At 41.5% G+C, this 22,748-nt stretch overlaps 1 protein-coding gene across 3 annotated transcripts in view; it reads left to right on the top strand.

Moving 5' to 3' along the window:
• The first annotated feature begins 2,080 nt into the window (after positions 1-2,080).
• LOC129860848 (beta-catenin-like protein 1) overlaps positions 2,081-22,748 on the top strand; it is a 44,822-nt gene continuing 24,154 nt past the window's right edge. For 2 of the 3 annotated variants that reach the window (XR_008760469.1, XM_055931694.1), the window contains exons 1-11: positions 2,082-2,228; positions 4,082-4,267; positions 9,291-9,397; positions 14,443-14,587; positions 14,784-14,876; positions 15,789-15,882; positions 16,447-16,538; positions 16,734-16,806; positions 17,250-17,308; positions 18,967-19,115; positions 21,597-21,778. Coding sequence is in view for 2 of the 3 variants with exons in the window: in XM_055931694.1 (XP_055787669.1) it covers positions 2,199-2,228; positions 4,082-4,267; positions 9,291-9,397; positions 14,443-14,587; positions 14,784-14,876; positions 15,789-15,882; positions 16,447-16,538; positions 16,734-16,806; positions 17,250-17,308; positions 18,967-19,115; positions 21,597-21,778 (1,210 nt within the window). In the remaining variant the exon portion in view is untranslated. Of the gene's footprint in view, positions 2,229-4,081; positions 4,268-9,290; positions 9,398-14,442; positions 14,588-14,783; positions 14,877-15,788; positions 15,883-16,446; positions 16,539-16,733; positions 16,807-17,249; positions 17,309-18,966; positions 19,116-21,596; positions 21,779-22,748 lie in introns of all 3 variants that reach the window. The other variant, XM_055931695.1, reaches the window with a different exon arrangement.

Below are 22,748 nucleotides of genomic sequence, written 5' to 3'. Positions count from 1 at the left end.
TACTTGTATTCACATCCAATGTACGTCATGTCTTTGTTGTATAGAGGAGCTGAATATTAACACATTTTGAGGCAGACATCACGTTCTGATAAGGCTTTCCTTCTGTCAGGGGATCCCCTTGCAGATGGTTGTTGATTAACATTGTTGTCAAGGCCACTATTAGGAATATGCTCATGCATGTTGATTTGAATGCCATAAGGACAAAGTAGAGGAAACTGTAACCAGTAACCACATCTTATGTTGATTAAAGAAAGACTCAGAGACATGACGTAGATGCAGAAAGTAAACCGCATAGTGGGTCAATTTCCATATCAATTAAGAGCATTGAAACACGAGGTTCAACTTCTCCTCTGTTTTGTCCTGTGGCTCCCACGCTGTAAAAGTGTGAAGCGAACCCATGCACATGCACAGATGTGTGACTGTGCGAGAGTGAAGCCTTGCGTCTCGCTCATCTCAATATCTGCAGTGCTGCTTGTGGCAATTTCATTTTCACTGAGTGTACCTTTAATATAATAAAGCTCAGTTATAGGCTTTCCTATACGCTTTCCTTGACCATCTTTGTGTTAAGGAACAGGTTAACGTCTTTAAAACAATAGTTGATGTTGTATCTGTGTATTAAAGATTAAACAAGGTTTTGACTGCAGTTAATCCAGTTTTAAGTCTGGAGGAGGATAGAGAGTTTTTAATAGCACCACAGCTGGCCTTGTTTTATTGCTTTAGGAGAGAGGTAATAGAAAAACTACAACAACCAGAGGGCCATAAAAATCGTTGGTAATTAAGTCTCTGGGTAATTATTTTCAGCCAAACATTAATTTTACAGGTTTAATAGATGTTCCAATGGTTTCCAGGGCCAAGTGCCTTGGGCCTGGTTTGTAATGCAGTACCATTAATCATGGGTTCTTTCTCCAACTTTAAGTCTTCATAATAACAGTAACAATGTTCTCTTATGTCTTCGCAGGAAAGTTTCAACCAAGCAAAACACCCAGACAGGACAAAGTAATATAGCCATGGAGAACATTAAAATAACAATTGTGGACTTAAATTTAGCGTTACCACACACTGCTCATCATTCATTTCTGCCAAGGTTATGAGAGATGCCACCTCCAGCAGCGTTTCTTGGAGCCCTTATGGTATATTTTCCATCTCAAACACAGCATGTGTAGTGTGAGGTAAGACAGATTTTAATTACCTACATAGCAGGGGGTTTTTGAGACACTGCTGACCGTTGACCATAGCCACTCACACTTTTCTCCTTCTTTGTTTATCAACACCTGTTTATCAACACTCTGCTTGGCTTTTATACAGTAGGGTCATCTTCACTGGATTGGTAAGAACAGCCATATTTTCCATCAATTGTAACATCGTCATGAAGTGTGAGTATTTTGCCTTGCCAAAGTGCTTGTGTTTTCTAACTTAGAATTTTACTGCCCGTCTCCTCTCTTTTCCCTTGTGTTGCTAGCATCGCAAGCTTGACTGGTTTACAATGGCCTCCTGTTTGGATATTGTTGTTATTGCACTACTGTCGCAGATCGCTGGTCACAGTGAAGGGTGACAACATGGAGGCCCCTGCCAGACAGCACTCATAAATCCCGAATGATGCAGATTGAAAAAGTGGTTTGCTGCTTGTCTCACATGCAGCCTTGCGCTGAATCTTTATTTCTCTTTTTCTTTTTACAGACATTCTGTTAGAGGACTTTCAATGCTGTGTAGAGTGTGTACGTGTATTTGTGTGTGACTGTGTGTGTGCGTGTGTTGCATCATGCCATAGTTGCTCTGTAATTATTTTTAAATTAATAACAGTATTATGATTATGTAATTACAATGCTGCAAACTGCAGATATGGTTCAGGAAACAAATCCTGAAAATAAAATAAAGTCCTGTAAAAGTTACCACCTGCATAATTATCGTATAACAATAAATGTAAATTCAATGTCATTCTATAGTATCTGTGCAACTTGTAAAGTAAACAGGAAAACGTGTTGCCCCTTAATTTATGGGGACCGACAGCTAAGGCCCTTGGAATGTCAAGTCCCCATCACAGTTCCCCAAAGCAAGCCTCCTCTTCAGAATATCACGACAACGCAGTGCTTTACGGTAACATTTGCTGTTTTAAGTTTGTAGCGGGACATTGCGAGGCTGACATAGCCACTATTCATTGTTGATAACTGTAACGTTTGCCCGAAACTTAACATTTCGTCATGGACGTAGGCGAGCTACTGAATTATCAGGTAATTAGCTGGTTAGACATATCCTCATATCCCAGCTAGCTAACTTACCGGTAACGTTAGTTAACTAGCAAAATAAGGGTGCTGTAAACACCGTCTTTGACTCTAGCCCTAACTGTTAGCTACTGGCTAAAATGATTGCTAATTAGCGAATAAAACAAGTTCGCTTAGCTAGTTAATGTTGTGACAAATTTAAAGAGTTGGCTATCTGATGTCAATTTAGCCTAACTAAAGTTAGCACGTAAAGGTAACAAGTTACTGTAGCTAACTAACTACAGTATCTAGCTAAACTAGCTACCTTGTGTTACAAACGCTTGCCTACCTCAGTTAAAGATATTTGCTCTTTTTTCTATCTGTGGCTCAGCCTTGTTAGCTAAAGTAATGTTGCTTTCGTGGAATGTAATTTCTTGAGCACACTACATGGCCAACAGTATGTGGACACCTGTTCGTCGAACATCCCATTTCAAAATAATGGGCATTAATATGGTTGGTCACCCCTTTCCTGCTATAACACCCTCCACTCTTCTGGGAAGGCTTGCCACTAGATGTTGGAACATTGCTGCAGAAACTTGCTTCCATTCAGCCACAAGATCATTAGAGAGGTCGGGCACTGATGTTGGGCGATTAGCCCTGGTTTGCAGTCAGCTTTCCAATTCATCCCAAAGGTGTTGTATAGGGTTGAGGTCAGGGCTCTGCGCATGCCAGTCAAGTTCTTCCACACTGATCTCAACAATCCAATTCTGTATGTACCTCGATTTGTGCACGGGGGCATTGTCATGCTGAAACAGGAAAGGGCATTCCCCAAACTGTTTCCAGAAATTTGGAAGCACAGAATTGTCTAGAATGTCATTGCGTGCCGTAGCGTTAAGATTTCCCTTCACTGGAACTAAGGGGCGTGAATTATGAACAAGCAGCCCCAGACCATTATTCCTCCTCCACCAAAACTTTACAGTTGGCACTATGCATTGGGGCAGGTACAGTGGCTTGCGAAAGTATTCACCCCCTTGGCATTTTTTTCCCATTTCAATTTGGACTATTTTGTGTCTGTCCATTACATGAAATCCAAATAAAAATCAATTTAAATTACAGGTTGTAATGCAACAAAATAGAAAAACTGCCAAGGGGGTGAATACTTGGGTGAATACTTTTGCAAGGCACTGTAGCGTTCTCCTGGCATCCACCAAACCCAGATACGTCCGTCGGACTGCCAGATCGTGAAGCGCGATTCATCACTCCAGAAAACTCGTTTCCACTGCTCCAGAGTCCAATGGCGGTGAGCTTTAAACAACTCCTGCTGCCGCTTGGCATTGCACGCGGTGATCTTAGGCTTGTGTGCAGCTGATCGGCCACGGAAACACATTTCGTGACGCTCCCGACATACAGTCCTTGTGCTGACGTTGCATCCAGGGGCAGTTTGGAACTCGGTAGTGAGTGTTGCAACCGAGGACAGATGATTTTTACATGCTTTAGAATTCGGCAGTTCTGTTCTGTGAGCTTGTGTGGCTGACCACTTCTCGGCAGAGCCGTTGTTTGAAGGTGGCATCCAATGATGGTACCACATTGAAAGTCACTGAGCTCTTCAGTAAGGCCAATGTTTTTTCTATGGAGATTGCATGGCTGTGAGCTCAATTTTATACACCTGTCAGCAATGGGTGTGGAATACACACATTTGAATTTGTCCACATACTTTTGGCCATAGTGTGTATCAGAAAATCAAGTGCAATTGCATGTAAAGATGAATGCATTTGCTACATTATTAACTGTTTGCTTGGATACATTGCAAAGCCTTATGACTTGACATCCCTGTTTTGATGTACCTGCTCAACATGGTGTTGATGGTGTGATCTTCATTGTAGCCTGACAGGGGGGCAAAGCGTCTGCGGGATGATGATGATGATGATGATGATGACCCCAGAAGCAAGAAGGTTGGCAGAGAACTGGCCAGACGCCTGGAGAGAGATGACGGTGAGGACCCGAGTGGTGACAGGAAGAAGATACTGGAGAAACTCATGGATGATGATGAGGATGCAGACGACCAAGAGGTGGGCACAGTTTTACTGACATAAAATCAATCAAATCAAATTGTTTTAGTCGTATGCGCCGAATACAACAGGTGTAGACCTTACAGTGAAATGCTTACTTACAAGCCCTTAACCAACAATGCAGTTTAAAAAATAAGAATAAGAAATAAGAGGAACAAGTAATTAAAGAGCAGCAGTAAAATAATAGTGAGAATATATACAGGGGGTACCGGTAATGAGTCAATGTGCGGGGGCACCAGTTAGTGGAGGTAATTGAGGTAATATGTACATGTAGGTAGAGTTATTAAAGTGACTATGCATAGATAATAAGAGTAACAATGGTGTAAAAGAGGGGGCAGCAATGCAAATAGTCTGGGTAGCCACTTGATTAGATGTTCAGGAGTCTTATGGCTTGGGGGTAGAAGCTGTTTAGAAGCCTCTTGGACCTAGACTTGGCGCTCTGGTACCGCTTGCATGCGGTAGCAGAGAGAACAGTCTATGACTAGGGTGGATGGAGTCTTTGATAATTTTTAGGGCCTTCCTCTGACACCGCCTGGTATAGAGGTCCTGGATGGCAGGAAGCTTGGCCCCAGTGATGTACTGGGCCGTACGCACTACCCTCTGTAGTGCCTTGCGTTCGGAGGCCGAGCAGTTGCCATACCAGGCAGTGATGCAACCAGTCAGAATGCTCTCGATGGTGCAGCTATAGAACCTTATGAGGATCTGAGAATCAATGCCAAATCTTTTCAGTCTCCTGAGGGGGAATAGGTTTTGTCGTGCCCTCTTCACGACTGTCTTGGTGTGCTTGGACCATGTTAGTTTGTTGGTGATGTGGACACCAAGGAACTTGAAGCTCTCAACCTGCTCCACTGCAGACCTGTTGATGAGAATGGGGGCGTGCTCGGGCTTGCTTTTCCTGTAGTCCACAATCATCTCTTTTGTCTTGATCACGTTGAGGGAGAGGTTGTTATCCTGGCACCACACGGCCAGATCTCTGACCACCTCCCTATAGGCTGTCTTGTTGGTGATCAGGCCGAGCACTGTTGTGTCATCGGCAAACTTAATGATGGTGTTGAAGTTGTGCCTGGCCGTGCCGTCATGAGTGAACAGGGAGTACAGGACGGGACTAAGCACACACCCCTGAAGGGCCCCTGTGTTGAGGATCAGCGTGGTGGATGTGTTGTTACCTACCCTTACCACCTGGGGGCGGCCCGTCAGGAAGTCCAGGATCCAGTTGCAGAGTGATGAGCTTTGAGGGCACTATGGTGTTGAACGCTGAGCTGTAGTCAATGAATGGCATTCTCACATAGGGCATTTGCAAATTGGAGTCCGTTTAGTGTTTCTGGGATAATGGTGTTGTGAGCCATGACCAGCCTTTCAAAGCACTTCATGGCTACAGATGTGAGTGCTATGGGTCGGTAGTCGTTTAGGCAGGTTACCTTAGTATTCTTGGGCACAGGGACTATGGTAGTCTGCTTAACCTGTCTGGCTCTGGCGTTCCGCCAGCGGAACTCCTCCCACATTCCACTGAAAAGGCAGAGCGCGAAATTCAAAATATATTTTTTTGAAATATTTAACTTTCACACATTAACAAGTCCAATACAGCAAATGAAAGGTACACATCTTGTGAATCCAGCCAACATGTCCGATTTTTAAAATGTTTTACAGCGAAAACAGCACGTATATTTATGTTAGCTCACCACCAAATACAAAAAAGGACAGACATTTTTCACAGCACAGGTAGCATGCACAAAGCCAACCTAACTAACCAAGAACCAACCAAACTAACCAAGAAACAACTTCATCAGATGACAGTCTTATAACAAGTTATACAATAAATCTATGTTTTGTTCGAAAAATGTGCATATTTCAGGTATAAATCATAGTTTACATTGCAGCTACAATCAGAAATTGCACCGAAAGCAGCCAGAATAATTACAGACACCAACGTCAAATACCTAAATACTCATCATAAAACATTTCTGAAAAATACATAGTGTACAGCAAATGAAAGACAGGCATCTTGTGATTCCAGCCAATATTTCCGATTTATTAAGTGTTTTACAGCGAAAACACAATATAGCGTTATATTAGCTTACCACAATAGCCAGAAACACAAGCCATTTCCCAGTAGCAAAAGTTAGCGATCGTAACAAACAAGCAAAAGATATATAATTTTTGACTAATCTTGATATACTTCATTTGATGACAGTCCTATAACATCAGGTTATACATACACTTATGTTTTGTTCGAAAATGTGCATATTTAGAGCTGAAATCAGTGGTTATAGATTGTGCTAACGTAGCTACTTTTTCCCACAACGTCCGGATATTTTTTCTGACACACATATTCTGACCAAATAGCTATTCATAAACATAACTAAAAAATACATGTTGAATAGGAAATGATAGATCCATTAGTTCTTAATGAAATCGCCGTGTTAGAATTCTAAAAATAACTTCATTACGACATACAGCTTCGGTATAGCTAGAGAGTACCCAAAAGCTGGACGCCGACGACTAGTTCACATGTACGACAGATATATGAAATAGCATCATAAAATGTTTCCTACTTTTGCTGATCTTTCATCAGAATGTTGTACAAGGGGTCCTTTGTCGGGAACAATCGTTGTTTGGATTTAGAACGGCCTCTTTCCCTCTCGATTTAGCAAGCACACTAGCCAAGTGGCACGAATCTCTCCATGTCAACAAACGGAAGAGAACGGAACACGGCAAAACTCCTGAAAAAATTTCAATAATCTGATTAAACTAACTATATTGAAAAAACATACTTTACGATGATATGGTCACATGTATCAAATAAAATCAAAGCCGGAGATAGTAGTCGCCTATAACGAAAGCTTTTCATAAGGCAAATCCAGGTCCCTCCTCGCGCCTTCCTGAAAACAGGAAATGGGTTACACGTCATTCCAAGAGCTTATATTCCACTTCAGACCAAGATAAACACTCCATTTCTTCTCTCACCGCCTCTTGACATCCAGGGGAAGGTGTATGACGTGCATGTATACTAATACGTATCATGCCCATTTATTGGCAGGACCTAGAAGAGAGCATCGATTTCAGATTTTGCACTTCCTGGTCAGGAAGTTTGTGCCAAATGAGTTCTGTTTTACTCACAGATATAATTCAAACGGTTTTAGAAACTAGAGAGTGTTTTCTATCCAATAGTAATAATAATATGCATATTGTACGAGCAAGAATTGAGTACGAGGCAATTTTAAATTGGGCACGTTTTTCCCCCAAAGTGAAAACAGCGCCCTCTGTCCTCAACATGTTGGCATTACAGACTCGGACAGGGAGAGGTTGAAAATGTCAGTGAAGACACTTGCTAGTTGTTCAGCGCATGCTTGCAGTACACATCCTGGAAATCCGTCTGGCCTTGTGAATGTTGAGCCTGTTTAAAGGTCTTACTCACATCGGCTTCGGAGAGCGTGATCACACAGTCTTCCGGAACAGCTGGTGCTCTCATGCATGTTTCAGTGTAATTTGCCTCGAAGCGATCGTAGAAGTAGTTTAGCCTGTCTTGTATGCTCGTGTCACTGGGCAGCTCTCGCCTGTGCTTCCCTTTGTAGTCTGTAATGGCTTGCAAGCCCTGCCACATCCGACGAGCGTTGTAGTCGGTGTAGTACGATTTGATCTTGGTCCTGTATTGACGTTTTGCCTGTTTGATGGTTCGTTGGAGGGCATAGTGGGATTTCTTATAAGCTTCCGGGTTAGAGTCCTGCACCTTGAAAGCGGCAGCTCTAGCTTTTAGCTCAGTGTGGATGTTGTCTGTAATCCATGGCTTCTGGTTGGGTATGTACGTAGTCACTGTGGGGACGACGTCATCGATGCACTTATTGATGAAGCCAATGACTGATGTAGTGTACTCCTCAATGCCATCGGAGGAATCCCGGAACATATTCCAGTCTGTGCTTGCAAAACGGTCCTGTAGCTTAGCATCTGCTTCATCTGACCACTTTTATTGATCAAGTCACTGGTGCTTCCTGCTTTCATTTTTGCTTGTAAACAGGAATCGGGAGGATAGAATTATGGTCAGATTTGCCAAATGGATAAAGGTGGTCTAGAGTTTTTTTCCCCTCTGGTTGCACTTTTAACATGCTGATAGAAATTTGATAAAACGGATTTCAGTTTCCCTGCATTAAAGTTCCCGGCCACTAGGAGCGCCGCCTCTGGATGAGAGTTTTCATGTTTGCTTATGGCGGAATACAGCTCATTGAGTGTGGTCTTGGTGCCAGCATCCGTCTGTGGTGGTAAATAGACAGCTACAAAAAAAACAGATGGTGTGGTCTACAGCTTATCATGAGATACTCTACCTCAGGCGAGCAAAACCTTGAGATTTCCTTAGATATTGTGCACCAGTTGTTGTTTACACATTTACATAGGATGCCACCCCTTGTCTTACCAGACGCCACTGTTCTATCCTGTCGATAGAGCGTATAACCAGCTAGCTGTATGTTGATAATGTTGTCGTTCAGCCACGACTCCGTGATGCGTAAGATATTCGTTTTTAATGTCCCGTTGTTAGTTTAATCTTCCTCGTAGGTCGTCGATTTTATTTTCCAATGATTGCACATTATCTAGTAAAACAGAAGGCAGTGGGGGTTTATTAAATCGCCTACGAATTCTCAGAAGTCAGGCCCACCTCCGCCCTCTTTTTCTCCGTCTTCTCTTTACGCAAATGACGGGGATTTGGGCCTGTTCCCGGTAAAGCAGTATGTCCTTCACTTCGGACTCGTTAAAGGAAAAAAAAGCTTCTGCCAGTTCGTGATGAGTAATCGTTGTTCTGATGTCCAGAAGTTATTTTCGGTCGTAAGAGACGGTAGCAGCAACATTATGTACAAAATAAGTAAAAACAATAAGTTACAAACAGCGCAAGAAAACGAACAGAAAATCAGTTGATTAGGAGCACTTAAAGCGTCAGCCGTCTTCTCTCATGCGGCGTTAAATGTGCTGATCTTGTTCCTAAAATACTTTTTGTTGTCTTGGTTACACTTTTCACAAAAGGGCACTCTGTTTTCAGGGTGAACCAGTGGATGAGAGTTCGGTGAAGAAAATGATCCTGACCTTTGAAAAAAGGTCCTACAAAAACCAGGAGCTGAGGATAAAGTTCCCAGACACCCCGGGGAGGTGAGTTAATGAGGGACATTTATACATAAGGCTGTGACGGTCATGGAAATTTGGATGACTTTATATTTGAGATTCTTCAAAGTAGTCACCCTTTGTCTTGATGCCAGCTTTGCACACTCTTGGCATTCTCTCAACCAGCTTCATGAGGTAGTCACCTGGAATGCATTTCAATTAACAGGTGTGCCTTGTTAAAAGTAAATTTGATTTTCTTTCCTTAATGTGTTTGAGCCAATCAGGAGTGTTGTGACAAAGTAGGAAGAAGATAGCCCTATTTGGTCAAATATTATGGCAAGAACAGCTCAAATAAGCAAAGTGAAATTACTTTAACCTGTTGGGGATGGGGGCGCTGTTTAGACTATTTATGCTAATGTGGCTAATTTTTTAAACGGCTTCCCACAAAATCCTTGATCGTACAATATGCATATTATTATTATTATTGGATAGAAAACAGTCTATAGTTTCTATAGGAGTTGAAATTTTGTCTCTAAGTGGAACAGAGCCCATTCTACAGCAATTTCCCTGACATGGAGTCAGATTTGAGAAACGTTGGCCACTTTTCTGAAGTCATTTAAACGGGCACTGTCGTTGCTATGACTATACGGACACTTCTTACGTCTTCCCCTGGATGCCTTTACGTGATGACGATTCCAACGGGCTCGATTGCTCGTTCACAGGCCCTACAAATGAAAAAAACCTTTAGCTAGCAAGTCTTTTCTTGCTGCGTAACGCGCGTGGAAGACACCGACCCTCTCCTGTTCCAAGCGTTAGTTTAGCCTGTTATATTTCTCCGGTCATCTTTTCACTCGTTATAGGAGTTACAAACATCACAAAGTAGTTAATTTAAAGCGTTTTATAGCAATTTATATCCGTTTAGTGCGATTTTGGGACATTTATTTTTGCAACGATGTGAAAAGTTGGGAACGCTTTTCAGTTCATCCCGAACGTAGTTGACATTTCCACATGGCAAGAGGACAGCTTTCCACCAAAAGACGATTTCTCCCAAGAAAGGATCCTTTGCCCAAGATACTGATGGAAGAACAGCTCAAGGTAGGACATTTTTATTATGATAAATCGTGTTTCTGTCGAAACATTTTAGTGGCTTAGGACGCCATGTTTTTTGACGTAGCTTCGCTTGGCGCAAACTGTATTGAAAAGTAAGGATAAATTAAAAAATGTAATAACGCAATTGTATTAAGAATTAAATTGTCTATCAATCCCTGTCCACCCTATATTTTTTAGTCACGTTTATGAGTATTTATGTATAAGAGTAGATCACTGTCTAAGTGGCGCAAGGACGTTTTCTTTACCAGCTTGTCTACATTTCACATTGTCTAACCATGATTTTGGTGGCTAAATATAAACATTTTCGATCAAACTGTATATGCATGTTGTAATGTGATGTTACAGGAGTGTCATCGGAAGAATTCTGAGAAGGTTAGTGAAAAAATTAATATCTTTTGGCGATGTTGACTTTTATCGCTCACTTTGGCTAGAATCAATGCTGGGCTGCTAATTGCTATGTGCTAAGCTAATATAACGATTTATTGTGTTTTCGCTGTAAGACACTTAGAAAATCTGAAATATTGTCTGTATTCACAGGATCTGTGTCTTTCGATTCGTGTATGCTGTGTATTTTTACGAAATGTTTGATGATTAGTAGTTAGGTAAACACGTTGCTCATTGTAATTATTCTAGTCCATTTGTGATGGTGGGTGCAATTGTAAACTATGCCATCTACCTGAAATATGCACTTTTTTCTAACAAAACCTATCCCATACCATAAATATGTTATCAGACTGTCATCTAATGAGTTTTTTTGTTGGTTAGAGGCTATAAATATCTTAGTTTAGCCGAATTGGTGATGGCTACTGGTGTTGGTGGACAAATAAAAGATGGTGGAATATGCTAATGTGTTTTTAGGTAATAGATGTACATCTTTACATATTGTGTCTTCCCTGTAAAACATTTTAAAAATCGGAAATGTTGACTGGATTCATAAGATCTGTGTCTTTCATTAGCTGTATTGGACTTTAATGTGTGAAAGTTAAATATTTTAAAAAAATATTTTTTTTGAATTTCGCGGCACTGGTTTTTCAGTGGGGGGGGGGGGGGGAGTGCCGCTAGCGGCACGCTGATCCTAGACAGGTTAAGTTTCTTCATGGGCAGTTGCAAAAACCATCAAGCGCTATGATGAAACTGGTTCTCATGAGGACCGCCACAGGAAAGGAACGCCCAGAGTTACCTCTACTGCAGAGTTCTTTAAGAGTTAACTGCACCACAGATTGCAGACCAAATAAATGCTTCACTAAGTTCAAGTAACAGACACATCTCAACATCAACTGTTCAGAGGAGACTGTTTGAATCAGGCCTTCATGGTCGAATTGCTGCAAAGAAACCACTACTAAAGAACACCAATAAGAAGAGACTTGCTTGGGCTATGAAACACGAGCAATGGAGATTAGACAGGTGGAAATATGTCCTTTCGTCTGATGACTCCAAATGTTCTATTTTATTTTGGGGTTCCAACCGCCATTTCTTTGTGAGACGCAGAGTAGGTGAACGGATGATCTCTGCATGTGTGGATCCCACCGTGAAGCATGGAGGATGTGTGGGGGTGCTTTGCTGTTGACCCTGTCTGTGATTTATTTAGAATTCTAGGCACACTTAACCAGCATGATTATCACAGCATTCTGAAGCGATACGCCGTCCCATCTGGTTTGGGCTTAGTGGTACTATCACTTGTTTTTCAACAGGGCAATGACCCAACACACGTCCATAGTAGAGAGAGTGATTTATTTCAGCTTTAATTTCTTTCATCACATTCCCAGTGGGTCAGAAGTTTGCATACACTCAATTAGTATTTGGTAGCATTGCCTTTAAACTTGGGTCAAACATTTCGGGTAGCCTTCCACAAGCTTCCCACAATAAATTGGCTGAATTTTGGCCCGTGCCTCCTGAAAGAGCTGGTGTAACGGAGTCAGGTTTGTAGGCCTCCTTGCTCGCACACGCTTTTTCAGTTCTGCCCACAAATTTTCTATAGGATTGAGGTCAGGGCTTTGTGATGGCCACTCCAATACCTTGACTTTGTTGTCCTTAAGCCATTTTGAAACAAATTGGAAGTATGCTTGGTGTCATTGTCCATTTGGAAGACCCATTTGCGACCAAGCTTTAACTTCCTGACTGATGTCTTGAGATGTTGCTTTAATATATCCACATAATTTTCCTCTCTCATGATGCCATCTATTTTGTGAAGTGCACCAGTCCCTCTAGCAGCAAAGCACCTCCACAACATGATGCTGCCACAACCGTGCTTCACGGTTAGGATGGTGTTCTTCGGCTTGCAAGCATCCCCCTTTTTCCTCAATGTAACAATGGTCATTATGGCCAAATAGTTATATTTTTGTTTCATCAGACCAGAGGACATTTGGACATCTTTGCAATTGCACATCTTTGTGCAATTGAAAACCGTAGTCTGGCTTTTTTTATGGCGGTTTTGGAGAAGTGGCTTCCTTGCTGAGCGGCCTTTCAGGTTATGTCGATATAGGACTCGTTTTACTGTGGATATAGTAACTTTTGTGCCTGTTTCCTCCAGCATCTTCATAAGGTCCTTTGCTGCTGTTCTGGGATTGATTTGCACTTTTCGCACAAAAGTACGTTCATCTCTAGGAGGCAGAACGCGTTTCCTTCTTGAGCGGTATGACGGCTGCGTGGTTCTATGGTGTATATACTTGCATACTGTTGTTTGTGCAGTTGAACGTGGTACCTTCAGGCGTTTGGAAATTGCTCCCAAGGAAGAACAAGACTTGTGTAGGTCTACAATTTTTTTTCTGAGGTCTTGGCTGATTTCTTTAGATTTTCCCAAGATGTCAAGCAAAGAGCCACTGAGTTTGAAGGTAGTCCTTGAAACACATCCACAAGGAAATTTGTGGAATGTTTGAAAAACGAGTTGTGTATGTTGTATGTAAACTTCCGACTTCAACTGTGTGTGTATATATATTATTTATATTTATTTATTTTAAGAGGTACATTTTCTCCTCCACTCCTGACTGCATGGGCTGTAGGCTAGATTGACGATAACAGGTTAGGATTCCATGTGTAAACTTTTTGAATATTAACAGGTTTATGTGACGTGTCGTTGCGAAATACCAGCACCGTTGTTGACTAGAATAGCTGGTCCCGTTGCTGCAAAGAGTTGTGGGATATTAGAATCCTCTTGTCTTAACCTTTGTTCGTAAATTTTCTTTGGCTATCTACTCCGATTTCAGAGCTCTCTCGTTTGTGTGACAGAGTGCAGAATAACTGATGAATTGACGAACCCTCAACACCCATTGAATTTGACAGTTATCAGTAAACATCAGACAAAAAAACGGAAATAAATTGTTGCTAGCAGCACAGTTACAATCCCCAACTCTCTAGATAACAGGACAACAGTCCAACCAGCTCTACTAGGGCGAGTAAAATAGTCAGTGAGGTGTTCTCTCATTTGTGTCTGGCAGTAGCTAGCAAGCTAGCCAACTTTAGCCAGTTAACTTGGGTGCTTGACTGCCGTTAGGTCAGAATGCTTGCATACTTTTCCCCTAGACCAGAGCGTCCAGTGTGCACTCTGAACAATCCAAGAGCGTAAACACTGAATTTACGCACAGATAATCTGACAACGCTCTGAATATAAGAACCCCCAGAGTGCACGCTGAGCGCACTCACACTCCAGAGTGAATTTACAAACACACCCTTAGTCATTTTCAACCTAGACTGCAGACTTTCCTTGTGGATGTGTTGCCTAGGGACCGAAGACTCTTTTGTTAAAACAGTTATGACGGTTATTTTATTTTCATGGCGGTCTTCATCCATAACCGTCGGTTTCACGTTTATACGGTAATCGTGCCAGCCCTAGTTATACATGAAGTATTCATGCCTTTGTCTTATAAAGGTATAATTCTATTTTAAGGGTAAGTTGATCTGCTCCAGTCTTTAATTACATGACATTGCATTCAACAAGTCTGGACTTATTTTCCATTTCTGACATACTTTATTATGCCTCTGCTCAGGTTCATGGAAACAGAGCTGGATCTGAATGACATCATCCAGGAGATGCATGTCATCGCCACCATGCCTGATCTCTACCACCTCTTGGTGGAGCTCAATGCTGTCCATTCCCTGCTGGGCTTACTCAGCCACGAGAACACAGATATCCTTTCCTTCAAAGATTGCTTACTGGGCATCATTCACTGTTAAATTCAGTTAATTTACCTGCACTTGTTAAACCATTGACTAATGCTATTCTATGCATTTTACCTTGAATAAGGCTACTAATTATTCAAAACTGAACCTAGAAAAAATCAAACATATTAATACCCACTGTAAAAATCCTTAGCCTCTCCTACATATCGCCATTGCAGTGGTTGATTTGTTACAAGAGCTGACGGACATCGACACACTTCATGAAAGTGAGGAAGGCGCGGAAGTACTCATAGACTCTTTGGTGAGTCCATTTTGTTTGTATACAATCAAGTCATGGCTAGCTGCCATTTTGTGTTATTTCTCATCCCCCCTACAACCATATTGATGCTGATGATAAACTCAATAGATTAAAAGCAGATTCAATCCCAGCTAATGTCCATTGCCTTAGTGAAAATGGTCTGTCTTAAGTCTTCCGCGTGCTTCCCATCCGAAACAGCTTGTGCATATATTATGACGACATTTTGTGACGTTTATGTTAGTCCTGGTCTTCGGCAAGGTTTTTTTGGGCTGTTCGTTCCAAAGAAAAATCTTGAGGCGAACTTCAGAGCTGAAGTTTACGGCCCTTCGTCGGTCATTGGTCAACGGTAGGGATCCTTCAATAAAGTGTTTGTTGTCATTCAACGATAGATTACTCGTTTTCATGCATATTCTTTCACTTGAGAAATACTGCACTGAACATCTTAGATGTAAAATTGCGCGACTAAGATCTCTGCAAAATGAATGACCGATTTCTTGAGTTGTCTTAGATTAATTCTGACTATTTTGAGGAGTGTATACTGGCTACGGCGTCTCAAGATGGACAAACATTACTTTTGCCTGGTCTTTTCTGGTATTTCAAGCTAAGGTCTTTTAATGGAGTATGCGAGCACACTCGTTCGTTTCCAAACGAAGCATGCGGAAGCCTTAGCCCTCCCTTTGCACTCACTTTGACAGCAGCAAAGTTATTGGCGGTTTTCTGGAGAAGGTTGAGTACCCCGTCATAATGTCGGCTGACATTTAGAAAGACCATGGAGGCAAAGGTCAAATCACTCTGGTCTTATATGACTTATAAGTTAACAACGGAAATTAGGCCTGAGCCTTTATTGTTGTCACTCAACCACACAGTATTCCATAATGCTGTGATTAAACAGCCTGTCTTCTTCTCTAACTGTAGTTGGAGGGACAGGTTGTGGCCCTTCTGGTGCAGAACATGGAGAGGCTGGATGAGCAGGTGAAGGAGGAGGCAGATGGAGTCTACAACACGTTAGGTAAGACCCACTGCAGAATGATTGGACAAAATATGGCGATTATTAAAATGTTTGTAAATGCTGGCGTGGAGCAGTTTTAGCCCATAGTCTGAAAATCTGTTTGTCATAACATGTCCTAACGGTTTGTGAATCAGTGAGATGCCCTCCATTCTATTCACATAGAAGAAACACGTTCCGATTATTTAATCATTACATTTGGGCTCAGTGCGCCTAGTGTTTTGATGGCGTCTTATCAAGGCAGCTCTCCAGGCTTGAATAAGCCTTTTGTCTGCTTCGTGGTTGGGGCTCAGAGGCTCATGTCCTCCAGGATGGTGTCTGCTCAGCTGGAATTAGTGATAAAGGCTTCCCTCTTCTCCAGCAGGCCTATATTGCTCCTTCTCCTTGTCCTTCTGTCGTCTCTCTCTCCTCTGGGATTTTGCCAACCTTCTCCTGGCTGATTGAGATATAAGGTGTCTCAGACGGGTTTATAATGCAAGTATTAGCAAAGGAATCTGAGACCTCTATACTTCTCAGCGAGGTGCTGTCATAATCTGAAAGTCATTCGCCTCTCTTCTCTCCCATCAGCCATCATTGAGAACATGGCAGAGTTCAGGCCTGGCCTGTGCACAGAAGCAGCTCAGCAAGGACTCATGCAGTGGTTGCTAAAGAGAATAAAGGTGAGGATATGACTGAAAATGACACAATCCATGGTTTATTGATGCTTTATGTAGAGGTTTTTGCAGGCTGGTTGGATGTGTCTCATTGAAAATGTCTGTTCTGGACCAGTACCTACAGTACAGCATATAGGCTTTCAATTGCTCATGCTGTCACTGATTTTGGCATTCATCACCCCCACCCTTTCTCTCTTTCAGGCAAAGATTCCATTCGATGCTAACAAGCTGTACTGCAGTGAAATCTTGGCTATCTTGCTTCAAAACAATGACAGTAAATTTACAGCCCTTTCTCCTCTACTTGCTGTACAAAGTGATGAAAACTGCTCTAGTCGAATGTGTTATTGTCGAATAAACATAGCCATAGAGGTGTTTGGTGTGATTACTCTGTCTGTGGACCAAAATAGTAGAGTAACATGACTAGTTAAAGTACACTTTTGTTAGTTTCTGAGTGGCTAGGTCCAGAAGGCCTTCTAGTGCTGCTGGATGACAGTCAGGCACTATGTCCAGAACAATAATGCACTGGGCCACATTGATATTCTGTCCTATCTAATTTTCTTCTTGGTCTCCCCCTCTGAGTTTAGTTTGGTTGTGCTGCCTCGATCGATTCAGTCTCCCACCGTCCCGCTCTAACTATGTTTGTCAATGTTTATGTCCACAATATTTGAAGTTTCTCTCTCTCTCACGCTCTCTCTACACCTACCTACCTACCTCCAGGCACCAGGGAGCTCTTGGGGGAGCTGGATGGGATTGACGTTTTACTGCAGCAGCTCTCTGTAAGACTCCTAGGGATTTGACCAACCTGTCTGTTCACATTTTCTACTGCTCCTGCTCCTTCTCTCTCTCTGTTTCATCATGGTCTCTCTCTCACTCACACACCTTACATCACACTGTTGAAGTTTCAGCAGCTCATAAGAACTGTGTTCTTTACAATAGTGATCTATCCATACCCACTTCATGAACACAACCTCAATTAGATTAGCCTTATGTGCAGGATTCTTTTGGCTAAGTATTATAATATTTGATATATTCAAGGTCTCCAGTATAATTCTGTCTAATGCAAATGAATAACATTTTGAAGTGTAACTTGATGCTAGACAGATTTTCTGCTTTGCTTCGTAAGTCTCTCCACTTTGTTGGTGATGCCGGTTGCAAGGTTTCAGTGTGTCCTTAGTTCCGAGGGCACTGCACCCAAAATGTATTTGGTTGAATACTGTTCTATCTTTGTGAGGTTTATCATACACAGCCAAAAATGAATTACAGTTACACTGTTTAAAGTCTGCCAATGAGCCAAACCAGTACATCATTTATTGCATTTATACTGAATTTACCAGCATCACAGTTCAAAGTAATTTCTGGCCATGTCAGTTCCCTGGTGATAGACAAGGTTGGGGAGTAATGGATTACATGTAATCCGTTACCAGCATAGATATTGTAATAAAATTACAGATACTTTTGAAAACTAGATGATTACTTTCAAATTCAGAAAGGATGTTAGTGATTTTTAAATTTTTTTTTATCAACTTTCTGTTTGCTTAATGACATTCAAATCAGAGTTCCTCCCTTCTAAACTCCTCTGTGGTATTGTGCTCCATACAGTCAAAGACAAGTTAAATTTAAGAAGACCACGAGTGGGGCTTTTGTTGCTCAATAAAATTTGTGCTTATTCAAAAAAATATTCTATAAGCTTAACGGACATATGCTCAAACTCACACACTTTTGATTGACTTAAACAGCTGCAAATTATCACGATATCAAAGTGTCACCAACAAAAGCGTAAACAATAGGGCTATAGCAAATGCAGCATATGTCATTCATTTCTCACATGCAAAAGGGACTTTTCGGTAGTGCTCAAAGCATGCCATTCCATGAGAGCAGCATTTATTTTTCAACTCAAAACAATGAGCCCAATCCTCCATGACAACAAAATCATAAACAGAGTAGGCTATTAAATCCTTCGTTTTTGGCTAATGCTCATAATTCCAAGTCCTGTTTTTTAAGATCAAAGGATATTATATTGATTGGCATGACTGTCAGATTTCCAGACTTTGGTTTGTAATGTAAAGAGGGAGCATAATCGTATAATTACTATTTTTGTCTGTTGTAGAAAGCAATGGATTAGTACATAACCAACCCATAAAGTAAAATGCAACATCCATTTATGGCCAGCTATGTAAACCCCTAACATCTATTTATCCTACAATAGATGTTGTTCAATTGGTAATTGTAATTTTTGTCTTCTCCTAATGCCTCTTAAGGGGAAGTCATCTAAAATTAACTAAGTAATCAGATTACATTACTCAGTTTGTGTAATCAAAGTGTTACGTTACTGATCAGTGTTGGACAGGGACAGGTAACTAATAACTACCGGATTACATTTAGAAAGTAACCTACCCAACCCTGGTGATGAGCTGTGGGTGTCATTCTACTTCAGGTGTTCAAGCGCCACAACCCAGCCACGGCAGAGGAGCAGGAGATGATGGAGAACCTGTTTGATGCCCTGTGCTCCTGTCTGATGCTGGCTGCCAACCGGGACCGCTTCCTCAGGGGAGAGGGTCTGCAGCTTATGAACCTCATGCTTAGGTAAAGACCTTGATGTTGAACACCTCCACACACACAGCTCCGTTTTGAATATTTCAGTAATTGAATGTCCTAAGCTGTTGGTTGAAACAAACCATCTAAGTACCTCCTCAAAGGAGGTACTTGGCTTGGCTCTAGGCCTTTTTTAAACCCTCCTTTCAATTCACACTGGTCACTGGTGATCTGATATCTAAGTAGGGATTTACAGTGCATTCGGAAAGTATTCAGTTCTCTTCACTTTATCAACATTTTGTTACGTTACAGCCTTAATCTAAAACGGATTAAATAAATGTTTTTCATCAATCTACACACAATACCTCATAATGACAAAGCGAAAACAGGTTTTTAGAAATTATTGCTAATGTATTAAAAATAAATGGCAATATCACATTTACACAAGTATTCAGACCCTTTACTTTGTTGAAAGTAAAGCCACGAGTCTTCTTGGGTATGACGCTACAAGCTTGGTACACCTTTATTTGGGGAGTTTCTCCCATCCTTCTCCTCAGATCCTATCAAGCTCTGTCAGGTTAGATAGGGAGCGTAGCTGCTCAGCTATTTTCAGGTCTCTCCAGAGATGTTCGACTGGGTTCAAGTCTGGGCTCTGGCAGGGCCACTCAATGACATTTAGAGACTTGTCCCGAAGCCACTCCTGCATTGTCTTGGCTGTGCGTTAGGGTCGTTGTCCCGTTAGACTAGTGCGAAGGTTCACCTTCCAAGGTCCTGAGCGCTCTGGAGCAGGTTTTCATCAAGGATCACTCTGTACTTTGCTCTGTTCATCTTTCCCTCGATCCTTACTATTCTTCCTGCCGCTGAAAAACATCCCCACAACATGATGTTGCCACCACCATGCTTCACCATGCCTGGTTTCCTCCAGACGTGACACTTGGCATTCAGGCCAAAGAGTTCAATCTTGATCTGTGCCTCGACACAATCCTGTCTCGGAGCTCCACAGACAATTCCTTCAAACTCATGGCTTGGTTTTTGCTCTGACATGCACGGTCATCTGTGGGACCTTATATAGACAGGTGTGTGCCTTTCTAAATAATGTTCAATCAATTGAATCAATCAAGTTGTAGAAACATCTCAAGGATGGAAACAGGATGTACCTGAGCTCAATTTCCAGTCTCATAGCAAAGGGTCTGAATACTTATGTAAATAAGGTATTTATGTTTATTTTTAATACATTTGCAACAATTTCTAAACTTGTTTTCGGTTTGTCATAATTGGGTATTGTGTGTAGATTGATGAGGAAAAACATGTATTTAATCCATTTTAGAATAAGGCTCTAAATGTAACAAAATGTGGTATAAGTGAAGGGGTCTGAATACTTTCCGAATGCACTGTATATACATTGACAGGGTTGAGTGTCTTTTTTCACAAAGCACGTCTCTGACTCTGCTCAGCTGCCAGTCCAGTCAATCAGTCGACACGGCACTGAAGAACCATGACATTGACCTTAAAGAGCAATAAATAAACGTTACACGCATTTATGAAACCCTCCGTGCCCAAGCTCTAATCATCATGCAGACGCACGGCAGACAGCCGGATTTACACAAAAATCGTCATCTATACTGAACAAAAGTATAAGCGGAACATGGATTTATGGATTTCACGTGACTGGGAATACAGATGTGCATCTGTTGGTCACAGATACCTTAATAAACATGGGCCTCGTAATTTTTGCTCCTTCAAAACTTGAGACATCGGTGGAATTGTGTGACAAAACTGTACATTTTACAGTGGCGTTGTATGTCCCCAGCACAGGGTGCACCTGTGTAATGATCATGCTGTTTAATAATCTTCTTGATATGCCACACCTGTCAGGTGGATGGATTATCTTGGCAAAGGAGAAATGGTCACTAACAGGGATGTTAAAAATATATAGATATATAAAAAAAAAAGAGGCTTTTTGTGAGTATGGAACATTTCTGTGATTATTTATTTCAGTTCATGAAACATGGGACCAACACTTTACATGTTGCATTCATATTTTTGTTCAGTATAATTATAGCAATGCAAAACTCACTTTTATATCATCCACAGGAGGAAGCTTTCAGAATGGGTTATCTAGGGAGGAACGTGTAACTCTTTTCACTTCCCTTGAGATTCACAGAATCATAAGTTCTGCACCTCTACAAAAATAGAGAAAAGTATTGAAGCAGAGGTTAGGCTTTATCAAGGGGTTTGCAATATGAGCTTAGGAACACGGTTGAAGGCATCTTTATAATTGCCTCTGCATTCTTAAAACCATTTAACTTTGTCAAAAAAATGTACTACCTCATAAGCTGCAGAAACGTTGTGTTATGAGGAGTTATCTTTAAAGGACTGCCTATAGATTTAGATAGGGGAGAGGGACTCCATGTTGCTAGGTCACTAAGTCTGTGTGCCTGGCAAAAGACCATCATGAACATGCTGTGAGCTAGCTGTTGTGCCAGAGATAGTTGAGCCTTTCTGAAATGTTTTTTTTTGTACACTTCCCAGGGAAAAGAAAATGTCTCGGACCAGCGCTCTGAAGGTCTTAGACCACGGCATGATTGGCCCAGAGGGTTCTGATAACTGCCACAAGTTTGTGGACATCCTGGGCCTGAGGACCATCTTTCCCCTGTTCATGAAGACCCCTAAAAAGATGAGGAAAGCTGGGACAGTAGACAAAGAACATGAAGGTTTACTAATTTCTTTATACACTCCAAATTTCCATTGGAAACAAATTATTGTTTGTCTGAAGTTACATTACAGTAGATATTTCCTCAGCAAAATCTGCAAAAGCTTACAACTGTCCCACTGAGTACCCAAAACACAATTTGCCATGGCAGGAGATCGAATCAGGTTTGTTTGATGGCTTTTTAGTCTGTCGATTTGTTATCAATATAGCTTTGATTCATTTGTTTGATTTTCTCCTCAGAAACCACACTTGCGTTGTGAAATAAGAAAATGCTTATCAGTGCTTATCAGCCACCCTCCCCTCCCCCTTTTGATGAGGTGGTCAACCAACAGGAAAACATCTCTCTCTAATTATATTTCATACGTCCTGACAGCCCACCCAAGGTGAACAAATTGGCTTCCTTTGTCTGTCCCCTTCATGTGGGGGACAGAATTAATTAACCTGAGACCTGCAGAATAGCCTGAGATAACAGGGCCTGCTAAAGCTTATCCCCCTGGTGCTCCCACTGATGAACCTCCCACTAGTCACAGCCAAGCCAGCCAGCCATGAAGTATGGTTACACTGCTGTGTCCCGCTTTTAATGCTTAGAGTAATTGTATGCTGAGGCAGGAGGACATCTAGGTTATAGAACAGTGGACTACCGCTAGTAACGTACCCTTGGACTATAATAACCCTTTTCATATGCCTAGCCATGTTCCTAATGCATAGCATAATTTATTGACTAAGATGTGTCCTTACATCATTTGTGTTTTATATATTATTTTGAGTGACAACCATTTATAAAGTAGTGTAAGCACTATTTGGCACTTTTGCAACATTTTGAGTCGTCGCTTTTTCATAATTTAGCAGTGACATTTTAGAATGCGTATTAAATTGCTATTGTTTTGAGGGCATATTATTTCCACATGACCATAGGATTTGTCATATAGCATGTGACAGTAATTAGACCTAGAGTGGCACCTCCTTTGCTG

This window comes from Salvelinus fontinalis, chromosome 8 (assembly GCF_029448725.1).
Source record: "Salvelinus fontinalis isolate EN_2023a chromosome 8, ASM2944872v1, whole genome shotgun sequence".
Classification (NCBI taxonomy): Eukaryota; Metazoa; Chordata; class Actinopteri; order Salmoniformes; family Salmonidae; genus Salvelinus; species Salvelinus fontinalis.
This window is presented reverse-complemented; position numbering and strand designations above follow the sequence as displayed.